Source organism: Pholis gunnellus (assembly GCF_910591455.1).
Source record: "Pholis gunnellus genome assembly, chromosome: 5".
NCBI lineage: Eukaryota > Metazoa > Chordata > Actinopteri > Perciformes > Pholidae > Pholis > Pholis gunnellus.
In genome coordinates, this window is record NC_136531.1 from 12172410 (window position 1) to 12186749 (window position 14340).

The 14340-nt window shown below is 40.2% G+C and overlaps 1 protein-coding gene across 1 annotated transcript in view; it reads right to left on the bottom strand.

Moving 5' to 3' along the window:
* Positions 1 to 14340, bottom strand: part of ctnna2 (catenin (cadherin-associated protein), alpha 2) — a 275903-nt gene that overhangs the window by 243784 nt on the left and 17779 nt on the right. The window contains exon 2 of the mRNA XM_079160441.1: positions 10049 to 10155. Coding sequence (XP_079016567.1) covers positions 10049 to 10150 — 102 coding nt within the window. The 5' untranslated portion in view covers positions 10151 to 10155. The remainder of the gene's footprint in view (positions 1 to 10048; positions 10156 to 14340) is intronic.

The following is a 14340-nucleotide window of genomic DNA, read 5'->3' on the forward strand; positions in this document are numbered from 1 at the left end:
CACTGTGTTTATTGTCATACACCAATCATCAAGCCAGATTCCTGGTGTGTGCAAACGTACAATAAACCGTTTGATTCCTGATGAATGGCACACTGCTCAAACTGTATGTTCAGCTCAAAAACTATACTGTAATAATGTAGCCTCGTGTATGGATTGCCCAAACCAAGGGATTTCATTTTCCAACAAAATTATATTTTTACGAACAAGTCAGCATGTTTTTCTTCTATCTATCCATATGTCTTAGCAAGATAATTATTTATGTTAATCATTGAACTGCACTATTCGCCTGCCTGCCTTGTCTGCTTATCAGCTTTGTGACATTTTCTTCTTCAACATCCGAAAAGATCATTAACATTTGTTTAATTTCGCTATATCTTAATACAGCGCTCTTAAACTATGCAGTGATTACAAAACAACAAATCCTACATCTTACAAAAGCAAGCCTGTCACTTTGTCAAAGCTCTTTTGTTTGTGTACTGTATAATCTTTACTCTGTAAGTTGCTGTACACTGAACTTATACACTTTGTATTTAACTTGATTACTTTCACTTCATTTGTATCAAAATGATGAGGTTAAAATAGTAGATGATTACAAAGTGCAGGTGTTCCAGGCCCTTAAAGCAACAGTGTGTAGGATTATGGGGGATTTAATAGCAGAACTTAAATATAATAGTCATAACTATGTTTTCATTAGTGTATAATCACCTGAAGCTAAGAATCATTACATTTCCGTTGGCTTAGAATGAGCCCTTCATGTCTACATAGGGAGCAGGTCCTCTTCATGGAGTCCCCCCGTGTTGCACCACCATGTTTCTACAGTAACCCTTTCACGTTTTCCCTTCACCTGTAGGCCCCCTACTTCTCAGGCACTCTTGGAAAGGGAGGTGTGTTAAGTTGTATGCAATATGCAAACTCACCACTAGATGCCATTAAATCCTATGCTGCTCCTTTAAGTGGCTTAAGCCAATAACAACAGTATGAAGTTCGGATTGTTTTTGACCGGGCGTCACAGTGGCTTGAGCCTGTGCTTGTAATAATAGAGCTAAAAACCAACGTGTCCTGATGTGGTATATTTTCTATGATAGAAAAGCAAAGCGAAAGTGGACAACCAGCATATGTGCATGGCTGCTTTTCAGAGCCCTGGGGCAAGCCATATGCTGACATAACAAGTTGTCAGAAGATACAGTTCGAGGACAGGAGAAAAAAAATGTTTCACAAGATCCAGTACTGACCCCGAGGCAGTGGAAGAGGTAATGAGCCATAAGCTAACAGGGGGCACTCTGCATTATGACACAGATGTCATCTTCATCACACTACTCTGTAAAAAGTTAAAAAGTATTACAATACGTACTTTACTTGCATTGCCTTTCTCAGGAGGACATCAGTTTATATGCTGTGTGTGTGTGTGTGTGTGTTACTCGACACTTATGTACAGAAAGGAGAGCGAAGGGGATAACAGAGCCACAATAATGAAGATAAAATGAATGAGAGAAACAGATAAAGAGAGTAATTCAAGTTCCTGCAGTGTAAATGTATGTGGGGTCAATATATAGAAACAACACCACTTATTTTCAGCATGCCGCTAACCGTTGCTGCTGCTGTGATCTATTTAATTAATATGTAAGAGCATGAAGGGGCTTTCACAAGGATATGGAGATGTCTGCCACTGCTGTAAACGCCCACATGTATTTGTATTATCCCATCATAAACATTGATCTTAATAATTGCATATTTTAACGAGTTTGCCTCCCCGAAACGTGTAGTGAATTATCGTGAAGTAGAACCAGGCTTATGTGCATCCAAGGCCCAGGTACAACTTTATTTTATCTGAATATGTATCACCGCAATAAAAGAGTCATTAAACTAAATCAGGAGTTGTTTTGTTTTTCCCTCTGAAGCGAGATGCTGGAGCCAACAAGCTGTTGCCAAATTCCTAAAATCATGACTCCTCTTCAGACTTTAGAGAAAGACTGTTCTGTGGTTTAAATAAAAAACTCTGAAGAGAGGTAGAGCATCCCTTCTTGCCTCCAAAAAGTGTCAGTTTGAGGTCCAGACTTTCTCCTTTTCCGCGAGCTTAATGGATTATGACAGTGATGCAGCATGAAGCCTTAATCCCCTTGCTGCCGCCGTCTCGCCTCCCTTCATGTTAAGCCCCTTGACTTGTGTGTGTGTGTGTGTGTGTGTCAGGTGCCAACCAATGCTAGGAGCCAAACCTTGGGCTTGGATGACATACAAAAACAAAAGGGGGTTAAAGCATCCACTGCTGACAGCCAACTATACCCTTCAGGTGCCCTGCTAGCCCATTAGCAGGCTTTGAAGTCAAAAGAGCTGTCAGTGTAACAACCAAGAAAAGCAAAAGAAATAAGGATATACCAACCCAGTGCTGTTTTGCTGTCTCTCCCAAACACTACTAAACTATGGTTCATGTGAATTGAGACAAGCAGCAACACAGACAGCTCCTTCCTCATGTTACAGTGTGCCGTCTGTTAATAAACTATATTTGTCAATATCACTCCCATTCTGACTTCTTGTCTGCCCTCAAAGCAGGACTTCGTTAGCAACCCACAGTGGCTCTACAAGTATCAGTGTATACACAACTAGTAATAGAAGTTATTCACATTTGAAGAAGTTTATAAAGTGCTGGACCAGAATCAGCTCTGTTAATATACAGAGCTGGTAAAGAGACGACCTCTGAGATCAAACATGTATTTAGAGAGGAATGTTGCAGTGATGAAGTTGGCACGGGCACTCACCGTGAACGAATCTATGTTGTGTATTAAAATCAACCAGGGGAAATAGAGGCCCCTGTCGTAAGAGACAATAACGAGGGCTTTTATTTGATAGCGCTCTCCGGTCCAGCAAACTGGACAGACCTGCATCCCATGCAGGAAGCAGAATGCAATGTCAACGACCAAACATCCCAATTGTGTGAATCCCATTCAAGAGGCGGAATTCGGGAGGAGAGATCAGGGGGTTTTAACCCTGTAGGAGCCAACACCTTTTCTGTGGCTTTACCAGCTCCGTGAGGCTGATAAACATGATATCAATGCACCGACAATGGAACTTAGTATGGCTAGACTCTCCTGGGCTAAATTAAAAACTAGAGAATACTTTTTTAAATGAAGCATCATCAGTGTCATAATCTCTAAGACCAATCAAACTGGTATGCACATCACAGTAACAAGAGCTCAATTCAACAACTAACTGTGCAAACGAGCACCTCAGCTGCTGCGTCTGACTGCATAATAATTAAACAACAGCCTCAAAGCAAAATGACCTCTGACAGCAATTATTCTGCACCCTACAAACTCAGACTGCAGATTCATCCTGAATGAAAGACATTTACCATTTCAAGGCAGGGAAGCTGTCAGTAGTGATGGGTTTTTATGGCAGGAAATGCAATCTGGCAGAAGTGGTGGTGGATGGGTCAAACAAACACAGGACCTTCGTCCAGGAGACAGCGAGTAAACGTTGACATTGGGTGAGTCTCGACGTCTGGAATGCTTCCTTGGTCGAACGGGTATTAAAAGCAGGCTCCTTCAGAGGCGACTTCAAGACTCCTTCACAGCATCGGAGAGCACACGTTGTTGGAGAATAAAATACAAAGCAATTTCTGGAAGGAGTATTGAGTTTGCATGCGTCAAAACGATATACACAAGTCATTATCATTATTTCTAAACATACAAAAACAAGCCACCAGACTCTAGACGTTGAAAAAAACAATTGTCTCTCGCCAATTGTAAAAAAAAAAACACTCGACAGAAACAAAACAAAGCTCATCAAAACCATCTTGGTTGGCTCTAAAATCACATCCTTGGGCGTAAAAAGAAACTGTCCTCTCCTCAGAACTACCAGACAAACACAGTTATTTTACCTCGCTGATTGTAGGAAACACACTTCATTTAAACTCGACAGAAACTAAATGAAAAGTCATCAAAACTGTCCTTAGCCTCGTCTTTCCACTCCAGACAGCCGCCCACTCTGGTTTGGTCGAAATGAAGCCTTAATTCACAGAGTTCGTGTGAACATGCTGGCTCTACCCAGCTGTGTCTCTCTGCTGTTGCTGGCCTCGGTGCTATTAATAGCTCGCTGAACGAGTCCGTCGCCAAAGTCGGAACACACTTCTAAATGAGGCCTTGTAGATATAATATGCGTATAAAGAATCAGCAACTGGATTGGCAATTTAAGATTTTGTCGGACTGCTTAGTTTTAAACAAGCAAACGTTTAGCAGCATATTTCCCGTTTCCAACTATTGGGACAGGAAGTGAATAAAGCACATTGTTGTGGGTGTTTTAGGTGCGCGGAGGAAACACACATGCATCCTTCAACATCCTCTAAACGGGGGTCTCAGTCCTCGGTAGAACTCAAAGCATCCTCAACATTGGAACGGTCCTTCAGCGGGGTTTAATGACGAAGCCTCCTTGAATTTCGACCGTTGAAGGATCTTCCTTTGACTTTAGGAAACACACGTTTCTTTGCTTTTCTAAAATATAATATTGGATCATTTTACCTCTTCAGGGTCGAACAGAAGAGGGCAAATGTCTCAACTGAATGTTTAATCCTAATTATGACTCAATATGATAATTATTTGTAATCATTGTCGTAGCTGTCATATTTGGCCAGAATGTGAATGCTGAATTTGTTTATTAAAGAGAATTAATTTAACAGAAAATGTGTCTATTGCTGTATTGTACTATTTTTTTGGTTAACAAAAAATGGTGGACAGGAACAAGCCTGGTATTAAAAAAGGTACAAAGGGAACAATTGAATAGTTTATTCAAAATGATGGGTTTTTTTTTGTAAATGGAATATTTATAGTTGAAGTGATAGTGCAACAAGCACGCGTAACAAATAAAGCAAAGCGAGCCAAATAATTCTTTCTGTGTATATAACAAGTCACGATGAAATGAAATGGGTGAGCAAAAGCTAAATAAACACACAAACTAATGATCCAATGTGTGTGAGAGAGAGAGGCAGAGCAGAAGAGAAACGGTCTTTTCTCTGATGAAATACACTTTGACAGTTGAAATGATGAACACCTCTCACCCTGGATATTTGCATTGGAGACTTTTTCCCTTCATTAGAAGCTGCTGCTGTGAAACGACAACACGAGAAACACTACATGTGGGACGGATGTGAGTTCTGGGATCACCACACTTACATTTACCAGAAGTGCAAATCCACTAAATTAGCAGCAATAGCACCAAGACGCATGGAAAGGAAAGGCTTGCTTTTTGTTTTATTGTTGTTTGTTATGTTCACAGCTAGTTCACCTTAATACACTGACATGGTGTCAGCCCCAAAAAGCCCCTTATATAATGTAATCCAACATGTTGTTTGTCACATGCAATGATGTGCTGTTTGTCACAAAATAACTGTACATTGATGACTAATGTGATAGAATGTATTTTTTATTTGATAGCTTATAGATTTTGTCTGTTTGGATACATCCATGTGTTTTAACTCTCAATACCAAGCATACACATGAAGAGATGACCCTCAACCTCCAGAAGCCAAGAACGGCGTCTTGCAAAGTTACATTTTTACATGTTAAAAGTTGAATTCAAAGTTTCAAATTAACATTTCACTTTAATTTGCACCTCAAGAGCCACAACAGCGCTGCATGAGATTATCCACTGACTGCAAGTGAAGCTAGTCGAAGCCAAAGTTTGCCAAGTGCCGAAGTTCTGTCATCATCTTCTCGGACAAATTACAAAAAGTGGAAACTAGATATAACTCAACCAGTTTCTGTTCAGTGCCCTCACATTTCCATATCAACTTCAATATATTCTAGACTGTCGTAAATGAAACGAGTCAAACTTCTAGTATACTTTTTTGGCTCCACCTTGCCTCTCAGGGATACCTCCCTATAATTCTTTCAAAAAAGATCTACCGCCTGCAGTATAAATATATTTACTATATCAGAAGTATGCTGCCTTAGGCAGTGATGAAGTAAGCCCCTCAGTGTTGGACTTGCCCAGCACTCCAGCAGGGGTGAGAGAAGCTGGTCATGATAAATGAGTCAGGGTGAGACGGGCTTGTCTGTCCTCCGAGGCAACCTTTTATTCCATCCAAAAACACTGAATCATCCAAATTGACAGGAAAAACAATCACAGTCTCTCGGTCGTATCCGAAAACGCTTCACACGTCCAATGCAATCGCAGTAAAAGATGCACTCCCACAGTTGACGGCTGTGCTTATTCCCATAGGTGTAGTGAAGGCATGCTGCCGCAATATCAGCATTTTTACAGCGTTTTACAATGATTAAGCAGTACAGTAGATCAATCACTGTTTACTGTAATATCCATATATTCAGAGAGGTAACAGTCAGATGGAGGGAGCAAATTAAGTAACAGTTTATTTAATTAAAAAGCAGTTATACGAAGATTACATTTCTCAATTTAAATCTCAGTGTCGAGAAACTGCTGATAAAACTCCCCGATATCTCATGTCATAGCTCTGAAATGATCAGATGATTATTATTTCTAGAGCTGTCCGAACAAAAGACCTGCAGCTTTTTTGTTTTTCTATTTTGGCTAAATTGATAATTATTGTCAGAATGAAGCAGTCTGAAAAAAAAAAATCAGGGATCACTGCTTCAAAAACAGCAAAATAGATTTGAATTAGGATCAATTCAAAGGGAGTACACATTATTTAAAAAAATTTAAAAAAACAGTTTGGTCGTCATAATTGCCTGTAAGGGCAGCCGGGGCATTGCAATAAAAAGTAATTAGTAGTTATCACTATGTGTCGAGAGAGGAAGCTTTTCAGCTTTTTGTCCTGCTAACAATGAGTAATTACCTCTCTGTCACTTTGATGGCTTTTCATGAGAACAAACACTGGATGTGGATGACAGACGACACACAGCACACAAGTCTGAATGGAAACCATGGAGTTGTATACTGCCTACATTTAGAGTCATGTTCCATGAGAGTTTGTTCGGATATTTTATGCCAATGCGATTCAAACGAGGGTGATGATGCCAATTAAAAAATGCATGTTTTGTTTTTTTCTTCCAAGCAAACAGTAACGGTAGTTCATCGGAGGTTTGTATGTAATCCGATGGCAGCAAATAGACCCAAAACCCAAAGTTATGCAGGCAGGGATGAGCAGATAAATGTCCAGCAATAACTCAAGATAAGACATCTGATAAAATGAATGAGGAGTGAAACCCATTCTCAACTTTTGCTCCCATCCATGTCTTCATGTACTCTTAATGGTATTTGGATGATTTGTCATGAACTGAACTTTACCGAGGCACAAAATGAGCTGTTTCAGCAAAAATAAAGCAATTTTCAAAAAAAATGTATAAAGCAAGCAAGTCTAGTGTGATTACGCTGTTCGGGATTTAACCATTTAAGCATGTTACACGTCAGCTGTTCTGTTGAAGTGGATTGAAGAAGTGACGCATGCCTGCACAGATACTAACTCCTAGCTTAACAATATCGTCTATGGTTGCCCTATGTTGGCTCATTTGACTGATATGAACATCAAAACGCTGAAGAGATTGTATCCCCAAAGCCTGCACCTCTGTGGTGCAGTGGATAGTATTTGTCAGTGTCAATAAACAAGAGCAAAAAGCTCGGATGACTCACAAGAACTACAGTATTGCGCAACCCCAAAGTGGAGGTTTCTTCACTGATGACATATCATCTATTCAAACAGAAGAATGGGCTACCCTAAACAGCTTGCAAAGACATTATATTTAACATATAACAAGATGCATTCCTACTTATGTTTGTACTGTCAGAATTAGCATTGTTGCATTTCATGAGTTAATGCACAACTGTGTTTTGTATTATGTTGTTTATTGAAGTGTCTCAAGGCTATCCATGTTACAATGCAATACGTTTAAAAAATGTAATTAAAACAGAGTTATGAAGCATTCATGCGTGTTTAGGACCGTGGACTCGGGTGTAAAGGTTTGAGACTTCCTCGAGTCAAATTGAATTATTTTGATATAAGTGGGTATAAAAGGGTGCTGCGCGTGAATTAAGATCAACCCAGACACTATAGTAATCCCTTGTTTCTAAAAGATAGCACAAATAAATAGTTGCAATAGGAGATTAGAGGGCTGTGTAATTCTGCTGCAACAGGTAAAGCTGGCAACAAGTTTGCAATCAATACCGACAATACAATACATTCTCTTGGGGAGCAAAGAGTAAAAGGTTGTGTTGCGAGTCCCAGGCTAATAAATCTAGCCTTTCTAGTAAAGCCTTTTCCTAGTAAATCTAGCCTTTCCAAATCTTTCACCCACCACTGTCAGTAGATCGGCCATTACCTGCAATGAAGCAGATTTATGAAGACATCCTTGGTACAGTCCCACCTGGAGTCTGTGTTCATTTTGCAACTACTGAGAGTGAGTCTGCTGGATTTTGTAGAGGGATTTCTGATTTGTTTGTGTCTGGCAAGGCAAGTTTGCTGTCTTGTGAGGAACTACTGGCAGCTATGGGATTGGCTTCAGTGTGTGTGAGACGACACGGAGAGGCGACTGTTTGTTGTAAACAGTTGCGGCTCCTGAGGAGGTTAGCATAGATGCTGCTATAGCATCGGTTATATCAGCACTGGGGAGCATCTGTTTATTGAAAGAAGAGCAAAGAACGACACTGAAGGCTTTTTGTTCGATAAAATGGTTGTTTTTGCTCTTTCTCGTAAGAGTTTGATTGATGGCTCATCCAATGACCTGCATAGTATTTTTTGAAGTGCCTTTTTCTAAACAATCTCCAATAACAGCGTCTTAGATGGTTGTGTGTGAGAAACCAGCTGGTGGGGGGTCGTGTTAATCCTACAGTGCCTTTCAGGTACACATTGGTTTCTCTTCCTGTTTGCACAGTAATAAAAATAATGTTTAAACCTTGCTTGAGATAAGCCATTCATCACTGTAGACACGGACACAGTTGGACATTATAATTAGTTATAAATGCAAAAGGAATGGGACAATACAGGTTTCTATCACCCAAAATGTACATTATTAGGATAATCGTGAATATCGTCATGTGAGCTGTCGTGGAAGTGAAAAATCGGGCCTGATTTTAAAAATACAGGAATTATCAAGAAGAAGACCAGACTCACACAACGTTGCTATTTTTATTAATTAATTAGATTTATTCATGCAGGGGGACCTTATGATTTATCATTACCTCATTTCAGATTGTTTGTTATTCACTAAAAACGATGTGTGTCCTATCTGTGAACTGAGAGGATGTTTCTTCACAAAATGTAAAGTCAAGTAATTCCAGTATGTTCTGGAGCCATTGTAGGAATGTTCAGCACATGTTGTTGATTATCTGGATAATGTTTTGAATTGCAATTATTTTGTGCCCGGATAATCCTGACATGGATATTTCATATTGTTCCATACCAATAATGCAGTTGATGGTATATTCAGGTGCTTTTGATACGATGAATCAATCTAAAAACACAACTAATGCTTTGAAATAATTAATTACTGCTTTGTAGGCCTTTGCAAGACTTGACTGTAATACACGTTCTGAGTCACATACAATTCTGTGATAGAAGACTAAATCTGCCAACGCTGCAAGTGGATTTGACTTATAGCGTGCTTTGTGTTTTTTTTCCCTTTGTCAAATAATATGACTGTTATCTGAAGCAGGATTAAGTACGATTCAAGGCAGATTCAATGAATACATTCAGAATCAGAATCTTCAAAAAGTAAACAATATCCAACCCGAGACCCGGACTGTGTCACAATAAGCCAGCGTGAACAAAGTCGTGTTCAGCCACCTGTTCGGCTTGAGAAGCCAAACAAAGTCAGAGGCGATGAGTCAACACAATGCAGTTTAGCTTCTTTGCGACAAGTGATCCAACAAAGGTGCAACCAGAAAGTAATCCATCTGATCTCATACTGAACTATCACAAGTGTCTTGTGTTTAGAAATCCATCAAAATTTCTGCTGTAATACTTTGGAAGACTTACTGATTGTAAACAAAAATGTGAGCGTGTCAAAAACTATGAATTTGGATTTAGTTCTTGACTTGTTGGTACATATATTATAAGTGTAATAACACCAAGTGTTAACTGAACTACCTGTGTGACGAGGGGCTCCAGAAGCCTCTCCACAGTCAGGGTGCGGATCTCCAGACTCTTGGGGTCCCATTTCAACAGGATGGGGGAGGTGGCGGTCGTCATGGTCTCTGTTGGGAGCAAAAGCAGATCAGTGGTTAGAGGAATGTTGGCAGTTTGGCTCATTAAAATAAATTAAATTCTGTGACGGATCATATTGCGCCTTATATTTGCCCAAGAGGGCTAGAGGTGTTCACACAGTTGGTAGGAAGTGTTCAACTGTACTAACTCTTTAAATAGAGCCGTTGTTAAATACAGGTCTGCAGGCGTGAATGTTTCTCATAAGCTGACAGGTTGATGATAGACAACAGGTGATGTCAGAGTGGGCGGAAGCCTCGCTGGGGCAGCATTGTGCTTTAGAACTCTTCCGTAGTCGGTATTTGTGCCCCACCGATGTTTGGCTGCAGTCTTGCAAACCCGCTCTATGGCATGTTTTCTGTGATGCACTGATAAAGGTTTGCCAGCAGGTTGAGTTGTTAGATGGTGGTGTTTGCTTTGAACGAGAAGACTCAACCACACTACAATTCATGTATATAGTTGGTCATATTTCTGGTCTTCCTTATGCTAGGAGTGCACAAATAATCAAATGTGAAGATGGGCCAGGATACGGAGTTTTTAGATATGTCCCTAAAATAAAAAGACGTTTATTTTGACGATGACAAGGTGTCACCATAACATTTCCAATGAATCATTGTTTTGTGTATTCATAGAGACCATATTTCATCATGAGGTAAGTGCCAAGCAGACCCAATCCTCAGCAATTCCACAAAATAGACTACTGGCTCAAAAACAAGATTTTCATGGATGTCCGGTAACTGTTGACAGTCTTCAAATCTTGGCTCTGCACATCAAATAAAACAAAGCACACTCAACAATGAATGGCCGGCCACCCCTCTAAACTTAAATTTATGCTATTAACTTTCTAAATTAACTCCAGTATTACAATGTATCTCTCCAAAGCTGGAACGTATTGAGTGAGGCTGCAGTGAATTCAGATTCATCAGTTGAAAAGCTATTTGCCATTCAGTGGAGTTTTAGCAGAGAATTGTCCACATTACTGAAAATCATGCAGGTACTAGCATTGCATTGTGCTGCAGCAGGGTGTCCAAATGAAGAAAAACACTGAGGAAAGCAGGCAAAAGTAAAGAAAAACAGGGGAAAAGTTCAGCGAAGCCTGAAGTGAGTCACATAAGTGAAAAGATGCACTCCTGAGAAGTTGCTGAGCTCTGCAATATGAGTCTCAATCGTATAATTCTTCAGACAATCTGCTCTTTAACTTGGAATATTTTGTTCATTATATTTTTTAAAACCCTAAAGCTCAGTGGGGTTACATTAGGTGAATGTAAGGACGGAACAGCTGGCATGGGGGCAGCAGTCTGTTTTACTGTGGGGATGTGTTTCTACAGTAAGCAATTTCAGAATGGGCCAGCTGGGACTGGCTCAGTCTACTGCCAATGTCAATGAGGCAGAAGGGAATAAAGGATGTGAATGAGCATGACAGATCTGGGCCAGAGGGCCCTAATACTGCACACAGTGGGTTAAAGATGGATGAACATGAGGCAATACGGCAACCTGGCACTATTGATGGAACCGCAACCAAGTCATCGCAGTTCTTTCAAAAGATCTTTTTTCGCTCCGAAAGAAACGCAGGCCTTCACTTATGCTGGTGACATTACAGTTCTGTCCCTGCAAAGACATCTGGACAGGGACAGTGAATCAGGCTGTGTGCGTCTGTCAACTAATCAACCTGTCGTGAACAGTATTTTGACATTTTCAAAAGTACACAAACTGAGAGGTGGACAGGAGTGTTGAATACAGTGGTGCGGTCTAAGTTTACTTCTGGCAAAGCCTAAAACATTGCGCAATGGCGACAGAAACTTTTCACACATTGCAAATTGTGAATTAACAAGCTTACATCTGTGCTACGATTGCTGCAGTGAATGTGGGGCAAAACGTATATACAGAGATATTAAAAAAAAACATTTCAAACCTGATTTTCCTTACATTAGTTGGTGAAAAATGTGGGTTTTTCCAATAAATACACTCTGCAAGTCACTATGTGATCTCCGTAATTGATGGTGAGAGCTAAAAAGAACAACATTTTTGTCATTTTGGAACTTATTGTTGCAGTTCCACAACAGAATGTATCGTTTTGCTGTTCAGAAAGACCAACAAAGTAGTGACTCTTTCTCTACGCTAACAGTCTAAGTTATGTCAATTTCAGGCCGCTTACATTAGCAGCCAGCTGGTTAAATAGTTGCTCAGAATATCTTGAAATGATGCCTGTGTGACAGTCTCTCTTTTTGAAGACTAGTTCTGCAGCTTTCATTTATGACATTAGCGGTTTCCCGGCAGAGCATGGTGCATACAGCAAACATAAGCAGGAGTGGTGCAAATGCAGAGGAACATGCCACCGGTGAGAAAACAGCAGCACTGTGAAAAATCTCAGGCTGCCATTGTAATGCAATAAACTGTTTCCTGGTGTATGACAGTGGACCTTCTCAAGGACCGGGTTGAAACTAGTCTTGACACATTATGTAAGCAAAACAATTATAGAAAATGGTTTGTCAAGATAAGTGATACGTCATAGTGATTGTGTCAGTTACAGCTGAACTGGAAATGTTTCGAATGTTCGAGTGCCTCGGGGTGTATTTTATTGCTGGTGTCTCTGTCAATGAATGCTATTCACACCTACATGTTATAATTGTAAATATGTCATTCATTTTGTCCCTGCATAATTGTCATGTACAGTGCATTTTGTAATGCTACCACATTATGAATAAAATGAAATATGTAGAACCTGCAAGAACACGGTTTCTGGTGATGCACAATATTAGCAGGGAAGCAAAATGAACTGGATACAAAGCTGTTTCTACATGAAGCTAGAACCAAACAGCTGAGAGACCGTCATCTCTCTGAGAGACTATCTGAGACGACCTGTGTGCACCTTATATTTGCTGGTGGTGTTTGCTTTGAAAGAGAAGACTCAACCACATCACAATGTACGTACACTCGGTCATACTTCTGGTCTTCCTTATGCTAGGACTGCACACATAATCTAATATTAATCGTGATCACAATTATTATTATTAAATGAACATTATCGGCTGCAGTATTGACGTGTAAAATGCGTGCTCCACTCCCACAAAACTCTGCTGCATATCAAATTAAGCGCTTCCTAAACTAGCCAGCCACCGAGGGGCCATCTAAATGTTTGGGCTTCACTTTTGGGGAGCGGTCATGAAGCTGCGTGCGCACCTTCCGGTGGCAGCCCGTGAAACACGTTCTTCTTGAATGTACATAATGTGTACATTAAATTCACAATTAGAAGAGTAAAATGATGCATGTTAGTCTGTTGTATAACAGACTAACATGTCTAAGCGGACGGACCAGTATCCCGCCCCCCTAATAATAAAACTTTTATTGAAGTCCATTCTCTGAAATGCAACATGCATTCTGTCGCACAGTTTTGTTGACTTGGTCTCGAGTTCTCAACAGCCATGGAACTCAGAGAAAATAAGGTTAAGCAAGCAATGTGGCAAGGTTGTGAGTTCTGTTGTGCTTCCTCCTTTGCGTACTTGTCACTGAGGCACCACATTTCCTACGCAGTCTATGTGCTGCGTGTCCTTTATAAAAATGAGAAGATAGATATTTCCACAGCATCTGCCTATTTTTGAGGAGGGATAAAATATATCCCCCTCAGATCTGTTTTGTTCAACAAACATGTTTGGGTGAAGAGCATGAGTAAGACTTCAGTTTTTGTAATCTGTGAGATGTCCCACCATCTGCTGCGTACAACTGTGTGTGTGTGTGTGTGTGTGAGAGAGACTGGCAAATGGTCAGAGCAAAGCAAGACAGAGAGGAATATAAAGTGATATATTTACTGTATAACACACAGTGACTGTACAATGTAAGCAAGCATTATTGACTGTCATCTGACACGTTTTTACTTTCTAACACATCTAACAACTGTTTCCTTCTGCCCCCCAGGACAGGCTTCTGGTGAAAGATGGTGACATATCAGGACGTTGAGAATAACAAAATACGCAGGGAGAAAAATGGGCCATCTTCTACTTTTTTTTAGGATTTATTCTACGGCACGACACAAGCATTCACATAAATATTCTACACCTTTCGGCTAGACAATGATATATAGACAAACATTCAAGTAGTTTAAAAATAAGATGAGGAAGTCCAACAGCTGCTCTTTCTGGCTGGTTGCACTCGTGGCTTCTGTATTACCCAGTAAACCGCTC